This window comes from Channa argus, chromosome 6 (assembly GCF_033026475.1).
Source record: "Channa argus isolate prfri chromosome 6, Channa argus male v1.0, whole genome shotgun sequence".
Lineage (NCBI taxonomy): Eukaryota > Metazoa > Chordata > Actinopteri > Anabantiformes > Channidae > Channa > Channa argus.
Window position 1 is genome coordinate 1,763,710 of NC_090202.1, and position 19,469 is coordinate 1,783,178.

Sequence of the window (19,469 nt, forward strand, 5' to 3'; positions counted from 1 at the left end):
AAGAGGATGCAGAGGACAGAGTTAGATGGAGGCACATGATTCGCTGTGGCGACATCTGAAAGGAAACAGCCCAAAGGAAAAGAAGACTGCTGCAGATTTTTTCATATATTTGAAATAGGGTGGCCAAAACATTAGAGCCGTCCCTCTTATGATGCCCTCCAGTATGACTCCACTACCCACTATGACCTTAATAATAAAACAAATACTAGAGCTATCACCTTTCTGACAGTTTCAAACTAAAAACTGAGGAATTATGACCTTTTCGAATTTATGGCAGAGCCACTGGATCACATTATACTGCACAGGTGGTCATAAAGTTATGCCTGATCAGTGTATCCATATCTGTCCACAGTTTGGTCAGTTGTCTTTGTGCATTATAACAATGGCACCAATTAGATTTTTGGTGGGACCAGTGAAACCCCTGGTCACGTCTATAAGCTGCTCCTGTAAGTACTAGGTCAACATAGCTGTTTCTATAAAGTGATGAACATGTGCTTTAATGGATTAAAATTGCACTGCAAACGTGGAAAATAACCAAGTGAAGAAATCGAGACTGCACCCTGTGTAAACTGTCCAGCCATACTGACATTAGAGTGCATGCAACATAACATAGTAATGTTATCCAACAGTGTGGGAGCGATGAAGGATGGATTCTTACTTTGAGAAACTTGTTTGGTGAAGCTGTTTGCAACGTGCTTGTGAGATTACTGTAGTTATACTTGCATGTACAATTGGCCCGTCATCGGCTAAGTTGAGAAGCAATGTTCAATGTTCGTCATACAACGATCTCCGCGGTGAAGTATTTGCTGGAGAGTCGGATTTGTCCGATTCGAGTAAGATCACCTCTACAAGCATGTTGAGTTGTTTGCAGTCGACTGTTTTAAAAAAGCCTTTGTATTCTAATAACCGGCACAATAACTTGCTGTGATGCCAGGCTTTGTATAATCTCTGCTGAGTGGGCTCCATGTGGGCATCTAGCAACATTAGCAGTTTCATGAGCATGTGACAACACTTCTGTAATGATCAAAACAAGCTCAGTAATATGATCCAAGGAGAGAATGCAATATTTAAGTGCTGTCATAACCAATGTGAATTAACAGACACTAGTGTTTTTATGTGTGTTGATGTGGTGACACGCAGACTGTCGTTTCTGCTGACCTCGCTAAAGCACTTCTTGAGGGAGGCCGGAACTTCTCCATCCAGGACTCGTAGAACTGCCTCTATGTCTTCCCTGGCAGCATATCCACCCAGATCACTGGCAAACAGGCTGAAGAGGTCTGTAAAGGAACACAGAGACAGTCAGAGTAAGAGATCAGTTTTGTCACAGCAAGGCAGGTCTCTATGTGGAACACATTAAATATCACAATCAGAATGAGACTGGGCAGAAATATTAACAGTAGGAAGGAAAGGTGGATGAGTAAACACACTTTCCATCATGGTTGCTAAGCGTGAAATGTCTAATTCACCCATGAAGGACAATTTTGTCACGGCTGTTTGTTGAATGTGGTGAAACTGACAAATCCCTGGTTCAGACTTCAATATTTAAGCCACAGTTTGCTCCGTATTTGTTTTCTGTAGTCGTTTTGGGGGAGTAGAGGGTAAATAAAGAAATTCGGAATAAAAGAAGATGGCTGCACGTTTTCTCTGAATTACATTTTCATTTTGGGCAAAGTCTATGTGAAATGATGAGTTAAAAAAACGATTTTATTGATAAACACAAAAAATTGGAAAGGTGTTAAAATATTGGCATTTTAGTAAGAAACATCCAAATATGAAGCTTACGATTGTGTGGTTGGTGAAAGTTACACATTATGCTTTGTAGAAACACAAGCACTGTCACCAACATAAATCACTGTGTCAAGTTCAATCACTTTTGGAACAGTGCACCAATAACAGCGCAGTGTTTGCTGCCGCTCTTGATTCCTGTCCTGTCCGAGACTCGTGGGTAATATTTAGAGCCATCTGCTATGCTGAACAAAAATGACATAAAAATGATTTCTCAAACCAAAGGTTATTATAAGTGAACAAATACCAAGATGTTTTTTGTGTTTGTCCTGAAGTTTATAACAAAAATATTGAAAACAGTCCTGTTATGTTATATATCCCCCTTTTTTTTTAAAAAAAATCTTCTGTATTTTTTTACAATATGTTCGGGGTGACTGGCACCAGGATTTTGCCTACCGTATAAAGTCTTAGTAGTTTTTGCAGAGCACCGAAAACCAAAAGAACCCTTGAGCAAGACACTGAAACCCAACTTAGTTGCTCCCGAGGAGCTTTGGCCAGCTTGATAGCAGCTCCCCCATTGGTGTGTGAGTGTGAGAGTGAATAAGAAGCATTTACCATTTCATCTTAAACCGAAAAGTAAACTTTTTCTTGGGATGTTTGACTGAATGGAGAGATGAACGCTGATTACATCTTGGAACGAAGAACATGAACAAACTTCCACCCATGCACTTACACATAATCAGTTCTATTGTTTTTGAAACAAGTACATAGACTTTTCAAGAGTTTAAAGTAGGGATAAGTAATTTAATTCAGATTTTTGCTTGCTTGATTCATTGAACAGCAACAGCAGTTCTTAAGTTATAAGAGTAATGTCACAGGCAGAGCATCTCCCCCAGTCAGTCAGTTAGACACTGACACTTAACTAACGTTAGAAGCTTCCAACTGTCGCTAATCTTTGTTGTTTCTGGCTTAAATGTCAAACAGCAGGTCTGATGAGTTAATTCAGTAGCAGAATTTAAAATGATCACATGAACATTTTTACAAGGACATTTTTATGAGGACAGAGAACTGTGCCGGTTGTTAGGGCATAGTCACATTCCAAGCAAGCATGGCCAGTACACAGAGCAGACCAACCAAGAGCAACGTGGAAAATCATGAACCACTGCTGTAAGAGAAACACAAGGAACCAGCAAAACACATCAGCACAGACTGCAGAATCATAAATAACTTACACTTGGCCTTCTCCTCATTGCGTCCTCTGGTCAGTAGCACTAGACCCACGATCAGATTGTTGAAGTGCAGCCCTTTAGATAAGCCTCCAAATGACGTGTATATGACCTAAGACACACAATACACACAGCAGAGTGTCAAAAAACACAGACAACTTCACACCAACCATTGTGTTCATGCTGAACGTATTAGGACAACAACTCGCCAAACGTCTATTCATGTACAGAGCAGACAACAGGGGAAACCCTCCCAGTGTGGGGATGAACCACAAGCTTGTGTGCTGCAAACAGATTTTACTATAGTCTTCGTCTGTCACAAGAGACTAATTCCAGTATTTGAAGCACAATCCTGTAATCAAAAAGAAAAAAGAAAAAAAGAACTTGAACCTATTTAAAATGGACTGTGGTGAAGTGGACAACTGTCCTATGGTCCAACATGTTCAACTTGAAATTGTTTTTGGAAAAGTTGGTAACAGTCCTGGTTTTTTCTGGAAGTCAGCATCTCAACGCTTTAGCAAACAGGATTGTATTGTGCTGGCTGTGAGTGGCTTTGTATCCCATCACTTACACTTTGACAGCAGGACAGTGGGCAAACCGTGGGCAGATGAGTTATGACACTAGCATCAAATCATTAGATTCACTGGTTTGTGGGTGCACCTACTCTGGGGCCTCTGTTCATTTGCGCTTCTAAACTGCAACCGACTGTACATGAAATAAGGAAATGGACAGGGATTTGGTTTTAGAAACACACAAGAGATAAATATGAAATTAAATGTGCTGAAGTGTTTGTATGTAAGAAAAAAAAACTAAATCACAAAAAGCAACAGGAAGCAAACGATGCACAGTGTGACCAGAGAGTGAGATCTGTTTTCCACGAAACCAGCCCCGTTAAACAGAGGTATATGGTTATGTTAAGATGCAGTTACCACAAAATGGTGACATTTTGAGGACATGTGGGTTTTTTTGTGTGCATCTGTGACTTGTGATAGTACAATATGTTCCCATGGTGGCTGCGGATGCTCGTTCCAACCTCAATCATTTTTTAAAGCAGAGTGTTTACATGTGTCATAAAAGTGTCTGAAGGGGATCTTTACTTATTTCAGTTTTATTTAAATAGTCTCAGTGAGATGAATAGCTTCTTTGTGACCAATATATATGACAAGACAACTCTCTTGTAGTCGTCACAAACAAACACAGAGATTCAAGTATAACTGGAAAATGAGACTATGCATATTTAATTAGTTAGCAAATTAGTTGGATACAGGATTTGAAAAGGAGAAAGTGGTAATCAGGTTAACTATCTATACAAAAAAATATAAATAAGTGTACCAAATGTAGAGAAGTGACTCAGCAGTGTGTGAGCTAATGAAGTGTGTCCATGTCAGTGGGACACAGAGGAGATAATATTCATTTGTGGTATTAAAAAAAAAAAAGGGAAGTGGGATATACTTCACTCATCTTTTGCATTCTTATCATTTGCTGCATTCTATTTCTGAAATGATGTGCAAATGGTTCATTTTAATACACACAAAGCAGCCACAATATTACCACTATCTTTAATGCTGTGGTGGACGGCAGTCAGCATGGACATTCTGACGGCTGCACGGCCCCATACACATTAAACTGTGATTCACTGAGTGCTCTGGCACCTGCTATTACGTGCCAGCATTAGATTTTTCCATGCTGACGTCTGTCCACTAAAACATTCAAATCAGTCAGCTGTCAACAACTGTGAAAGATTAATACATATAGTGATCTGCTCACTAAAAAGAAATAGTAGGAAGGAAATGTTCCAAGAAAACGTGTGCCGCACGACTGTGGTGAACCTGCAGTGGTTTCATTCAGTCGCTTCTTGTGTAACAAACAGCGCTGGCGGCTGCCTTGACTGCAACCTATATAAAATCACCAGGAAACTGTAGAATCTACATTTACCGGCATGTGTGTGAATGTATGTGAATCCACAGTAGTTTGTCAATTTGTAGAAAATGCAGTTCACGCTGACAAAATAATATCAATGTCCTAAATAACACTCGTGAAGACAAAAGTGACATCAAGTATTTAAAAATGGGCCTGAAGCAGTCGAATTGTACCTCATATGTGAAGGTTGGGAAAGTACCAGTCTGAAAAAAAGCTGTGTAGTCTGTGTGACCTTTGTCAAGTCGAAGAAAATAAACCAACTGATGTCATCAGGGTTACTGTCTGTGACGGGACATGACACACGAGTAATTTGCCTTTGCTATTTTTCTCACATATTTGCCTACATGGGTTTGCTCTGGGTACTGAGCTGCCTCCTACTCTCCTAAATATGTGCAGGTTAGTTTAGTCGGCAACTCTGAAATGCTAATAATTGTGAATTTAGGCTACAAATCTATTGAAATAAATTTACTTGAAAGCGATGGTAGAAAAAGATTTCAGAGGTTTCGCACACAAGACAAAATTTTTGGTTGGTAATTTCCACGTAAACGTCACGTAAACCAAATTATGTCCCAATAGAAGTTAGAACGAACAATATTTGAGATTATAAAAAAGATGAAACGCACACAATGAAATACTGAAATTTTCAACTGCTCCTGCACTTTTTCTTCATTCTTTCTTTATTTCTTATTTTATTTTATCATTTCTTCCACCAGAGACCCATATATTGATATTCTCAAACAGGCCCCCTGAGATGCTCTTTGCATCCTTTTTCCTTGGCCTGTTTTCGCCTCATACTAGTGCAAACAACCTGGTCTCACATTCTGACAAGCTTGTGTCGATGCCAGAGTCAAAGAGAACAAACGTGCAAGTTGGAGAACTCGTATGTACGAGGTGTACATTTATGATCACAGTAGACAGGAGTTTAGACCTTTTGGAATATTAATAGAAAGGCCGGGGATTGATGTAGGCGTATGTCCAAGACACGTTTGTTTGTTTTATGCTAATGTGTGATGTAATAAAAGTGAAAGACAAGAGACAAATACAGTGAGTTGCGGTTCCTTGGGAAAACTTGCTATAAACTGGAGAAGAATCAGAAGATAACGCCCCGTTTTCATAAACCTTGGTGTATTATGTATGAAATCCATTTAAAGAAATATTCTCAGGGCACTGTCATTCATGTTTTCCAGTATTTGTTCATTTTTCTTAACTGAGCTGTCAGAAGCCAATCCAATGGAAACAGGGAGGAAGCACGGAGAGAGGCACCTCACAGAGACCCCCAAACACAAAGTCCAGTTTTTAAAATGCCTGTGGTGTTGGCATGGAGGGTGGTCTTTTTACCCTGATGGCCCACCTTGCCATCCATCAATCTATCCATTATCTGTAACCCCTTATCCTGTTCAGGGTTGTGGGGAAGGGGGCAGGCTTATTGCAGCAGCCATGCCTGCAAATAGGAGACACTGACCTAATCAGCGATTCCTTACACTGTGATTAATCCTAAAAACTTCTAATCATTTCACTGCTCAGCAGAGAAGGCATTTACTCAGCCTCAACATGTTTTACGTTTTTTTTTCTGTGAATAATTGATCTATATTATTTTGACAGCACTAGCCTAAACACAAGACAGATCTGATTGATGATTTTTGAATAATTAGTTAGAGAAACGTCTGCCTCTTGATTAGACTCAGGCTTTTATTGAACTGTCAAAATGTGCATCAGTCATGTCTCTGTTTGAACAGACAAGCGGTACCTTCACATCTGGGCTACTGTCACTGCAGTAACTGCTGCCATGGTGACAAAGGGGACAAAGAAGCAGTAAGATGCTGAGAGAAAGGGGGAAATCAAGTACGGACTGTGTTCAGGGATTATGGCAGGAGATGGGGGGAGGACAGGGTCTCTATCGATGCACCCTGAAAGTGCATCAGAGGGTTTCAGAGATGCGCGGCCTTGAATGAAATTCAGGCCACTTATTACACATTTTGGAAACAATAACCTGCAGCAGAAGAAGCAGTAAAGGTGGTGAATCACACAGCAAGAGGCCATAAAATTAATGGCCTAGTACCTAAGATGTGTTTGATGTAGCTCAGCAGTGACAGCAGTTGCTTTACAACATCTTACATGGACTTTGCAGTATAATATCAGGGATATAAATGTTTTTTATTTTCTATGTAGATGCAGACCAATGCTCTTGGTTGCGTCCTTCCAACACGCACGTCACTTAGACAGCCAGAATTTCTGAAAGACCAAAACAATTGGTTTATACTGACCTATACAGCATTTACAAACCGACGCTGTGATATGCTGCTCTGCACAACAATGCGACAGAGCGGAGCTTGAGCAAGAAACAACGCATTGTTTGTGTGGCTGGTTTGTATGGCATTAACGTATGCAGCGATCTCTGAATCTCAGTCTAATCATGATGGCGAAGCTGCATAACAGATGCTATGTATTAAAAATGGCTGTCATGTGATTTTAAAAAAATCTAATTTCATGCAGTGTAAAATTCTTGCCCAGGGACAATACAATCCAACGACACTACGAACGGTAGGCGGACACTCTCCTGAGCCACGTCCACCTCTCCACCATGAAACCTTCATTTTTTTGAAAGCAAAATTTTTTATGCGATTAAATGATCTAAATTAATGTGATATTTTGACAGCCCTGGTATTTTTCTAACTCAAATGCCAACTCTGATACATGAGTGTTCAGGGACCTAGATTCAGTCCTGGCTGTTGCAACTGCTCATTGTCCATAACTGATGACCCATTGCCATTTACCTAAGACAGATCCATGTTTAATACCCGGCAATAAACATACAGAAAGTAATAACGGGCCATGGGATAAGTCCTTTAATGGAGTGCAGAGCTAGGCTTCGGTTTGTCACTTCACTGTGGCTTACCTCTGCAACTTTAGGAGGAACTCCATCTCCCAACACTTCCCTGTAGAAGCACTGCTGAGTCATGTAACAGGAGAGTCCGCTGGTTCTTTTGAAGGCATCTTTCAGCCGTTTCAACTCCACGTCAGTGACTACAGGGGCACAAAAACACAGACCAGACAAGTTATTATTCAACAAATGTTTTACAAAAAGGTTAATTTTATATAAATAATAAATAATTAATTTCTATTAAGTTCACACCATTGACTAATAAGTGGTATTTGGTTGTTTATCAGTAAACACACTTCTGTTCCCATTCAAACTTGAATCACAGTTGTGATTGTCATTTTTGAAGTACTGAGCACTTCAGTATTAACCTCTGCTGCCTAACAAAGGACTTCTTGAATATTTCATTTATTTAATTTATCTGATGCTACAAACACAAGAAAAGAAAAAAAAGACAACAATGCATGATATAAAAAAAACCACCAGACTGAAAAGTATATGTTCTCATATTATTCAGATCAGACGACGGCTCCCAAACACTCACTTGATGAATGGAGATTATATTGTATAGAACTGTGTTTCTCAAAAAGGGGTACGGGGTACAATGGACTACTGTAGGGGTACGGTACGCAAGATTGATCATAAACCATAATATATCATGAATAATTCCTAAAAAAAAATGTAATTCTATTATAAAAAATAATAACAAAAAAAATCAATAAACCACATTTTAAATTTAATGTGCCTCTTTTCAATGCAGTCGTTAACTACCGTAATCACACAAATGGGAAACCGGTTTGCATACTGAATTACAGACGACAATCAAGATGGATTTATGGTTAAGAAGTAGCAGCAATGCAGGTGAAAACTCAGAGAAAGAAGAAAAACATATCTGTATAAAGATACAGGTATTTTGTTTCTACAAAACATGTTTTGTGCTGATTTCTTGGTGCCGGCCAAGGCTTATAAGAAGCTAGTTACATAAAGAGAAAGGGAAAATAAATCAATCCTAAAACATAGTACTATGTACAGGTTACAGTCTAGCAGCTATAAAACATGTCAAAACGCTTATATATACATAGATACTGTAGTCAAGTATAATGCAGGTCCCATCAGCAGTTTTCAGAAAAAGTTTAACTCAAAGTTCATGATAAAAAACACAAAATGTGTTTTATACTTTACGCTGTCTGAATCACGGCAAAAACTTACGGTGAAACTTGCTTATAAATACACAGTTGGGCCCAAAAACATTTGATTTCATTAGACTAAAACATTTTATCTAAGAAATATTTAATGCACATTCAGCTTGTACAATAAAATTACTTTTTAATTTATCAGGGAGGATGCAAACCAATATAATTTCAATTATTTTTTTTTAACTACAACCAGCTTTAACAGGTTTATTACGAGGTTAGCTTTTTTTGTCTCATTCTGTATAAGTGCGAATTCTGAGTTGGGGGGATTACATGAAGTCTCTAGGAGACTGTGAGACAGTTGTAGAAGACGCACTGCATTATTTTGTGGTCAGATAGAAGTAGTTTGTAGTAGCACAGTGAATAGGGTTAAGATTGGACACAGTCCTGAAGGTGTTGGTTAGGGTCGGTCCCTGATGTAGGTAGAAGTCCAAGTAACTGGAGAAAGTAGGAAAACCTGAGAAAGTTTACGTTTCTGGTTAGGGTTAAACAAAGAAATGGAAAAAATAAGTTCGGGGCTACTTACATTTGGTTGCATAGGGCTTTGCTTTTGTATTAATAGTTGGCACTGTCATATGTTGATAGTTGGCAAAATATCTAATGGTTAAGGTTAAAGAAGGTTGGTTAGCTTAGTTACATGTAGCTGTGAATAATTACTAGGGTTAGGCAGAAAAGCCACTGGTGGTTTAAGGTGACGTTTGCATACGTCAAAAGTAAATTTACATTTTAGTTATGCTAGACATTGAAGGAATCACATCACAACTTTTATTTAGTAAAGCTTGATTTATAATTTCTACCATATGTCTTGTGATTGTAACTAGATTTTGCATAGTCATGGACGCTAGGCAGACATCTACTCTCTAGCCTGATGTTCACCTCCCCAAAAATGTAAGTGTACTTTGCTGTGATCCAGACCACAACAACTGGGACTGGCCCTAAGTCCCTGTGCCTCAGTCAATTCAGTGCTCATATGGACCATCTCCTCTCACTGCTCTATTATTTCATTAACAGTAAATGCTGTTCAACATCTGTTCAACTCAATATCATTAGTTCGATTTTAACAAAAAAACCACCACAGTGGCGAAGAAACTCAACGCTGTGGCACAGAAAACCCATCGCCAACAACAAACTTCGTATAAACCCAGGTGTAAATGCTCACAATGATGGAGGCAATTCAGGAAACCTGGAAGTTTAGCCTTGGTGTACATTTGACGCTTGAGTGCAAGTCGACCTTTACCAGTATGATAACAGCCTGAACTTAGTTCACAACCTTAGCATGTAAATCTTTTGCCTCACATTATATATAAACCACATCCTGACAGTTATAATAACTAAACGGAAACTGTGGGTGCATAAATCTTTGGATGCCTACAACCATCACCTGCAAAAAATAATGCCTTCCTGCTTTGTTGTTGCATGTCAGACTCAAAAGGAGTAAAATAAAAGTGCCCAACAAGTTTTATCATTGATTGGAAGCTGCGTTTATTAGCGCAAACAAAATGAAGAGTGTTTTCTATCCTTCTTTTCCAATAAGCTACTGTCCTTGACTGTGTTAACATGCACTAAAGTACACAAAGGAGGAATCGGGGTTTTCCCCGAGAAATCTACCAGAGTGCTTTGCACTCAAAGCACTTTACACTGCTTCTTATTCACCCATTCACACTCACACACACACACATTCTTACACCGATGGGGGAGCTGCTATGCAACTGGCCAACACTCACCGGGAGCAACTAAGTTGGGGTTCAGTGTCTTGCTCAAGGACACTTTGACATGTGACTGGAGGAGCCGGGGATTGAACCAACAACCGTGAGATTGATGGACAACTGCTCTACCTTCCTGCGCCACAGTCGCAATATCACTGATACTGCGAAATGTCTAATGGGGTCTAAAAATATCTAACGGGGTTACTGCACAGGGTATAACATACCTGATCAACAGTGGACTAAAGAAACTGCCTGAAGAAATGTTGCTGTTTGTCATTTGTTTGTCAACAGATTTGAGAGAGAGACAAACATCAACAAAAATAACACACTGGTGAGCAAAAGGAGCAGAAGACCACAGAAAACAATTATGGTGGATGACAGACAGACGGCCAGCTCAACACCACTGCTCATGAGGTACAGTACTGCTATCTGTGTAAACAGATGCCATCCATTATTTTGGGATATATTATCTGCTCATATTCAGCCAAATGCTCCAAAACGTACAGCGCAGAAGGACAGTGAACTGAAAACATACTCTGAAAACAATCCCAAACAAACAATCCTGCACTGACCCCACACCTGAATATAATGGAGAGCACATTTCACTTGTTTGAAGACAAAACTGAAGGCAAATCCCTCCAAAACTAGCAAGAAGTGAAGACAGCTGCAGAACACCGGAGAGAAAATAATCCACCATGAGGTTATGTTTATGGATTCCAGACTCCAGCAGCCACAGACTGCAAATGATTTGCTACCGGTGTAAAAACTGCCAATTTAATGTCTGATTTGGTTTAAAGCTCTGGTATTATTACAGTAGAGGATCTCCACATATGATAAATTGTGCGAGTACAAAGCTGTAACCTTCACCAACATCAACAGTTTAGCACCTTACATAATACAACGTACTGCTGCATACTCTGGCTAAAGGCTTTCACCTAAGGTCGAAGCTATTTCACAGATTGGCTGTGACACCAGGACGCAGTCCCAGTGACAACAACTGGCTTGATCTGCTGCTGTGGTGAAACAGCTCTATTGTCAATCCATCCACATCAAATACTGATGGAGCTTTCTAGATACAGCAGCACTCTATCGATGGTGCTGGACCTTTACTGTGGAGAGCTGGTGGAGATGTGGAGGCATTTGTGCTGAAACTAGATAAATGATGAGATCCACTGGTCTAAAGTTAATTAAAGAAAAGAAAACAGTTTTGACCACTGATTTATAAATTATTTATTTCATGCAAAATGACAAACTTTTGGTATTGTGGGATGCAAGTTTAAAAAAAAAACTTTTTCTGATGTGCTCTAATCTAATGTGCAGGTTTTAAGTCCTAGTATTTAATTTTAAAAAAAAATAATGGAGCTGATGTTATGAAGTGGTAATAGTAAGTAACTAGTAATTGTGTTGAAGCTTTATTTTGAAATGTAACCATTGTAATACATGTATTGTCATAAGATAATTTATAATAGCTAACAAACACCCTCATAAAGACGTAAAGTTATAATAGTATAATTTTCTTTTATATTTAAGCAGCATACAGACGCTTTTAATGAAGCATTACCTACAAGCTTGGGTCAATTCCATCTGGCTCTAAACTATTCTGACAGCAGCCTATAGAGGGCAGTGGAGTCCATACGGCTTCAGGCTTAAACTTCAGATTCAAGATTCAAAGTGTTTATTGTCGTATTCACAGAATGAAAGCATGTTTCCCTGCACAAGGAAATCCTTACTTTGCCATCCACACTAAAGGTCAAACAGTAAAGAAAAAAAAAAAAAAAAAAGACATAAAAAATAAATAAATAAATAAAAAAATTGAGGTAGTGCAGTTCTCAGTGGGGGTGAGAGGGGTCTTTGAGGATGGAAGCAGCTCTCCTGTGGACTCTGCGGTGGTAGATGCTCTGCAGAGAGGACAGTGGAGTCCTGGTGATCTTCTGTGCAGTCTTCACCACTCTCTGCAGGCGTTTACGATCCATGGCAGTGGTGCTGCCGTACCACACCGTGATGCTGTTGGTCAGGACACTCTCGATGACGCAACTGTAGAAGTTGCTGAGGATCTTAGACAACATGCCAAACTTCCTCAGCCTCCTCAGAAAATACAGCCGCGGTTGGGCCTTCTTGACCAGCTGCGTGAACTTGAAGCTCACACCATCTGGTAAAATGCACGCACACATCCCACACATGGAAACTGTATGTTCTAAAATAATGTGCAAGGTTATAACAGTAATTAAAAGTATTATAATAGTAACATAAACAATTCACCTCATGTCTACAGAAGACAAAATATTAAAACTACACCTAGCAGGGGGCTGTAGATCAGTTGGTACAGTGGTAGTCTACAAACCACAGTATTAGAGAATTGATTCCTGGTTCCTCATAGCTACATGTCAAAGTGTATTTGTCAAAGTATAGACACAGCACCCTGTGTCCTTATGTCACTCATCTGAATGGTGAAAGCACGCAGAGATATGTGGACAAACTGACATAATTAGGGGAAGATGGCCTATAACCTTTCCCTGAATTTATGCAAAGAAATGTAACCGCTTTTTACGGCAATACAATAATGCTGTCGACTGTCGACTGATAAGGAAACGGTAAGCGTTGAAGCAAAATAGAGCTTAGAGAAAAAAAAAAAAAAAAAAGAAGTGAACACCATCTAAACACCAGCTGTGTAACTGCACTAAAAGGAATGGTTCAACATTTTGAAAAATACTGAACTTGCAATCAAGCAAAACTATAAAAAGTGAGGTGTGAAACCAAAAAGTCGTGACTTTGTTGGGGGCAATGTACGTGACTATTTATGCAACTTCCTGCTGTTACCAGGTGATACACAATTGTCAGCAAAGACATATCTTCTACTTAACACTTTACACAACCACGTGTCCTTTGTACACATTATGTGTTATCAGTGACAGAGTTACTGGGAAGGGGATCTTGTTATCCTTGGACAGCTGCTGACAGAGTTATGCAATTTCTGATCTTTATTCCCAGGTACACCAAGCATGAGAAGGGTATCCTCATTTATCTCTTTCAGCAAGAAAGTAAAATTATTTCCTATAACAATAATCTTTTAAACTAATCCGTACACTGACTAATTGAATTAAGAGATGACTGACAGTATGATCACTTCAAGTGACTAAGCACACGGTCAAATCTATTTAGGGCACACTGAATAACGCAACGCATCAATGAAGGAAGTCATATCACATAACAACTGTGTTGTATTGTTGTGATTTGGAAAAGTTCTTCTCCGTAACCTCTATGGTGTCATTAGAGATTAGTAATAAAAACAGTTTTCTTTCCTAAATACTTCAGCTTTAGAGCGATTCGAACTGTTATGTGCTTATTAAAACACTCAAATAGGAGAGGGGGTGTTGCTCTCATGGCTACAGAGAATACCTCACCAAATTATGCATCATTTCAGAAAAAAAAAGACAGGAAATCATAAAAGAATAGAGATCCTTTTGACAATTTTTAATTCCCACTCTGAGATCCATTAAAACACTAATTGTTTCCTGATGCATAGTGCTGCCAATATGAATTGGCATCAACAAAAACCTGCAGTTGCAATGTAATGCTAACAGCACACAGTGAGTGTGACAGAGCGTCAGCAAATGCTGCAGGAGGCTTTATCTTAAAAAGAAAAAGTCTCTTTATTTCAGAAATACTTTGCAGGCAGATCATGTCTCTGTTGCTGCTAAGCCAATTTTAAGTATTTTAAGTCAAAAGGGTGAAATTCAGAGAATGGTAAATGGTCTGCACTTATATGGTAGCACATTTCTACCTATTGTTACTCGAAGCACTTTACATTGCTTCTTATTCACACACACACACACACACACACACACACACATCAAATAAGCAGCTATGCAGCTGGCCAACGATCACCAAGAGCAACTAATTTGAGGTTCAGTGTCTTGCTCACACTTTGACATGCCACTGTAGGAGCTGGGAATCGAACCAACACCTGTGGGATTAGTGAACGACCGCTCTACCTCCTGCACAACGGATCAGTAAACACAGTAAATAAGGACTATGTACTATTTGCACTAACAAGAAGACTCATAAAAACGCTGTATCTGTATCTTTACACTCCAGAGACAATAAAAAATACCAATAACATTGTAATCGTTGTTTAGCTGTGTCTAAACCTGAAGATCTCTAAAAGACTTTGGGTTAAATCTCAATCTATTGTTAAAGCACCAAAACGAGACACACATTTATGGGAGGCCATTAGTTCTCAAATATCTCTAAATGTGTCCAAAATTCTGTTGGACAATCATATCATGAAATGTAACAGTTTACACGAGGCACTGTGCCAAAGTCTTTACAACGCAAGTGATCCTGGAATGAAGTTTCCTAATTTTAGCAGTAAGAGTCAAAGTACCTGCCAATAACAGAGTCATCACCAATCTGTTGTATTAAACTGGGAATAAAAAAACAAAAAAAACGGCGCAGTAGCTATGTCTTAAGATCCTTTTAACAGCCAGTGTGTTTGAGGAGTGTTGAGCGCTGGTTGTAAACATTCACCATATGTGGATTCAGTTAGTCTTTGGCTCATCACTGATTTGTGATGCAATGTTTCCTTCAGTCTGTCTCAAGTTACACTCCTGCATTCAGTGTAATGAAGTAAAGCCAGAATTCTTCCAGCTGGACAGACAGCAACAGGAAGTGTTGGATTCCTTTTTCCTGTAACAGCTGCTTCGTTATATCCTCATATTTTTGATTTTACAAGTCGTTGGGAGTTTTAAAATCAACATTTTGCAAAAAAACGTTTCTCTCTTCTAGTAAAAATGTCATAAACCTGGTGCTGGGAATCAATCAACATTTTATACCGTTCACTGCGTTTGTTGCCGTTTTTATGAAGAGCATAAAAAAAGCCAGACTTCACAGTTTCCTGCCATTTCTTAGACTACATGAACAAAAGCAATTAAAACTTTATGTAGGTTACCATTTCAAATGTATTAGCATGGGCTATAAAAAGCCAGTAAATAAAGTAAATGTGTAGTTTGTGGATTTGAGCAGCGGTTTCTTTCTTACTACTGAGTCAGCATGATGACTCCAATGTATATCATCACACTGCCAGATAATAGCAAAACTGAAAGCTATTACATGGACAAAAGGCGTAGAAGACAAAGCCGTCCACATTACGGAGAACACTGTGTATTGTCGTGCCGTGATGCAATGGTTCAATTCACAGTAAACAATGGCTCTGATTTCTGCAACTACCCTAACACACTCTACACACACACACGCACTCGGTCTTCGGACAAAGTCTGGGGCTCTGTGTCCCTTGGCCAGCAACCGCTGCCGTCCACCATCAATGAAAACGCAGCATTGTCGTTTATTACACTGCGCTGTGGGAGACAGAGACAAAAGGACCCCAACGACTGTTCGAGAAACTTTTTGTACATATGCTGTGACAGAGTACAGCAGCAGCCACATACCTGTAGCACTGTGTTGATTCCAGCTGAAACTTCAGCAGACAGTGAGTTTACCACCTGGGATAAATGAATTTTTAACAAAATGGAAAAAGCCGATCGCTGCAGTCTCTGTTTACTGGCACACCACCCCCCCACCAGAATTACAGCTTCGCCAGAGCCCACCGATTTGTCGGTGATAGTGTGAACACTTTGTTACACACTCGCAGCAGGTTTCTGCCGTTAGACCACCTTGCTAAATTATCACGGCAGTGGAGCAGCAAGGTGCACGGCCTCCTACTGTGACTCAATATTTGCCGTCCTATGGAATGTGCTGGTCCTAGAAAGCCGGCTAGCTGCTGTCAGGATCACTGAAAACACCTCGACTGAGAGCACTGAGGCTTCTGGAGATACTGACCACATAAGCCCCAGAAAACCCTTTTACTCACACAGGGAACTGAAGAGAAAGGCCTCCAGGCACAAACACACCAGGAGTGATGTCACCTGCAGGCATGACACTAGTCAGTCAGGCCTGTCAGCATGAAGCTCCTGCTTAACAGGACTCCAGAGAGGAAAAAGATTATAATTAAACAATGCATTTTTATTTTCAGAGCCAATTATGAATCTTATAAACACACTGTAATTCCCTCTGTTTCTTACTATATTTGTATTCTGCTGCAGGCTGTGGTCCAGAGACAGTAACATCTGGGAAGAATTAATAGCTCAAGGAAAGTTCAAACTTAAAAATCTAATAAAAACACACATCATGTCATTACAGTATGTTGTGTGGTAGCTGTTATTTTGAACTCAACAATGTACATTTTCACAAAGAGCATCTGAGACGTCAGTAGAGGAAAAGGACAGATACACGAGGGTGGAGTTCCACTAAGCTGGTGCTGTTCATGCTGACTCACTGTCCCTCTGTCAGAGCCTGCACCAGGACACATGGACTCAACAACTGAAACTGAAGAGACAGTGAATCCTTTAACACAGATGTAAATGACAGAAGTTTCCCAGTGACGTGTAACATCTGCAAACTAAAAGGACAGGTACTTCCAACCCACACTGACCAAAATGTTATCTGCTACTATTGGGATGGATAAATAATCATATATCATTGTTTAAAGAGCAGGGCCAGTCATTTTTCTATATTTGAGATGGTCAACTAATTCCACAGATGAATAAACCAAAAATCAGGATTTATATAAATCTAGGTTCAGACATTACACTTAGTAAGCTCACAGTAGCCTTTTAATGAGACTTCTTGACAATAACAAAAATAACACAAATTGAACAGCCTTTTATTAAAAGTGTTTACAATTTCGGATTTGCTTCCTAAATATGATAATTTGATGCCTCTCTCTGACATATAAAGTACAAAGAATCTATTTGGTCTTTGGACACACAAGCCATGTAACAAAACCTGGACTGAGTAAGTGCAGTGCGTATCATATACCTTGATATATATATATAAAAATCAATCAACCTACCTACCTACCTACCTACCTATATAGATATATATAGATATATCTACATATAGATATAGATACATATGGATAGATAGACACACACACACACAGTATATATGAAACAATGAACAATGAACAGAATAATTTATTATGGAAACAACCATCGGTTACTTATAATATGGAGGGGAAAACATACTAAATACACTATCACTTGTTTCATGCCAATGTCTGTGGGTGGAAAGTGGGTTACAGGAGTAAAAAGAGTAAAGAGTTTTTAGATATGGATATGACCTACCATCATGACACTACATATGGGTTGTTGACAGGCCATACGGGCTGAGCCACACAGGCGTTTAACTACACAACATCAGATAGTGTTTATGCAGCCTGAACAATGCTGATATGACAGTACAGTACAGTACAGTTCAGCTTTTTCAACGACTCTTTGGCCACAAGTCACATCTGCTGATGGTTTTTAAAGCCAAGCAAACTTCCCTGACAATAAATCATAAACAATAATAACCCTGGACACCACGAATACTAAAAACAATAAACCACCTAAGCAGCTAGAACAAACGTTCTGTGGCAGGCTCATATGAGACACCCACGTTAGAGTGTGTGTGCAAACACATTATCATGCGGGAGTATCTTCAATACCACAACATTTATCAAATGGTTGTCATGGGGAGGAATTATGTCCTAAATTTCCTATGGTGTCACATCTGGCTTATTTTTATGTTTTTGTGCTTACAGGTTATTTAGGAGCGTAGAGTTGTAGTTGGTGCCTCTCTCTCTTGAATAAAAATTTGAATTTATGCAATGAAATTAAAGACTTTTTTTTTAATCCTGAAAAGGGCTATGTACCACTCCTATTTCAGTGGCATGTGGCAATATGTGAAGTCCCGCTCCACGGAATTATAGGTAGGTTTGGGCTTGTAACTGTTTGTAAGAGCTCAGCCTTAATTTGACTGGTTACTGGTGTTATACAGCATGAAAAAGGATAAAAAAAATGTAAAATGAAAAAGGATACGGCCTTAAAAATCACCAGTTGTAGTCCAAACATAGGTCCTGTTTATTTGTTATTTACAGTATGGTGGACTTGACCTGTCTTTTGGACTCTTAGAAGACATTTAAAAATGATTGTCTTCATATTGCATTCACTTAGTAAATTGTTGCCTCACTGTAGTATTAATCTTTTAAAATGAGGTTACACCCTTCTATATAGCTTAGTGCAGTGCAGTGAGAAGGGAAGAGGAGACAACGCAACACAACACACACCCTTGTTGTGCACCATTACTAATACTAAAGGCTTAACACTGTGGGCTATTGATCACTGCCAGTTGCAGAAGCAAAAGATTACGAATCTCTCAGACGGAGGAGCTTTTTAAACAACTTGTATAAATGACAGTTAAACGTTAAACTAATACATTACTGAGCCATTCATCAAGGAAAAGTAAACATTGGACTCATCTAGAGGTGTACGCATATAATGCTCAGGAAAATGATCTCTATTGGTTAGCGTCAGGTTTCTAAATATTATTCTGTACACCAAGTGTTTAACTGTATCCTAGATAACCTTGCTTCCTACAGCCAATCTAAAAATACACTATTGTGACGTTGTAGCCGTCAAGTGAGCTCCATGCAGATTGCAACAAACTAAATAACAACCTGACCATGTTTTGAGTGCAAACACCACAGTGGAACCTTTGTGGCAGCAGTAGCCATCCACAACCTGGAGAACAAGGTGAGAATGCAAAGCAGCGGCCTATCACGGGCTGATAAGGCCTGCTGACGTCAAGCAGAAACGCAAGGCTCTGCGGTGATCAGGTAAGTGCTGGGCTCTGTGTCAGGAGAGTTCCAGTCATGACCACGGTGGCAAACCACAAAGGTTCAAAGGGCCTATGAAGGTGTCCCACAGACTTTCTGGGAAGAACT

The 19,469-nt window shown here is 39.4% G+C and overlaps 1 protein-coding gene across 4 annotated transcripts in view; it reads right to left on the bottom strand.

Annotated features, from left to right (window-relative positions):
* usp32 (ubiquitin specific peptidase 32) overlaps positions 1-19,469 on the bottom strand; it is a 61,955-nt gene that overhangs the window by 38,102 nt on the left and 4,384 nt on the right. For all 4 annotated transcript variants that reach the window (XM_067506943.1, XM_067506942.1, XM_067506945.1 and 1 more), the window contains exons 2-4: positions 7,768-7,895; positions 2,958-3,063; positions 1,159-1,277 (exon numbers count right to left, since the gene is read on the bottom strand). In XM_067506943.1, coding sequence (XP_067363044.1) covers positions 1,159-1,277; positions 2,958-3,063; positions 7,768-7,895 — 353 coding nt within the window. The remainder of the gene's footprint in view (positions 1-1,158; positions 1,278-2,957; positions 3,064-7,767; positions 7,896-19,469) is intronic.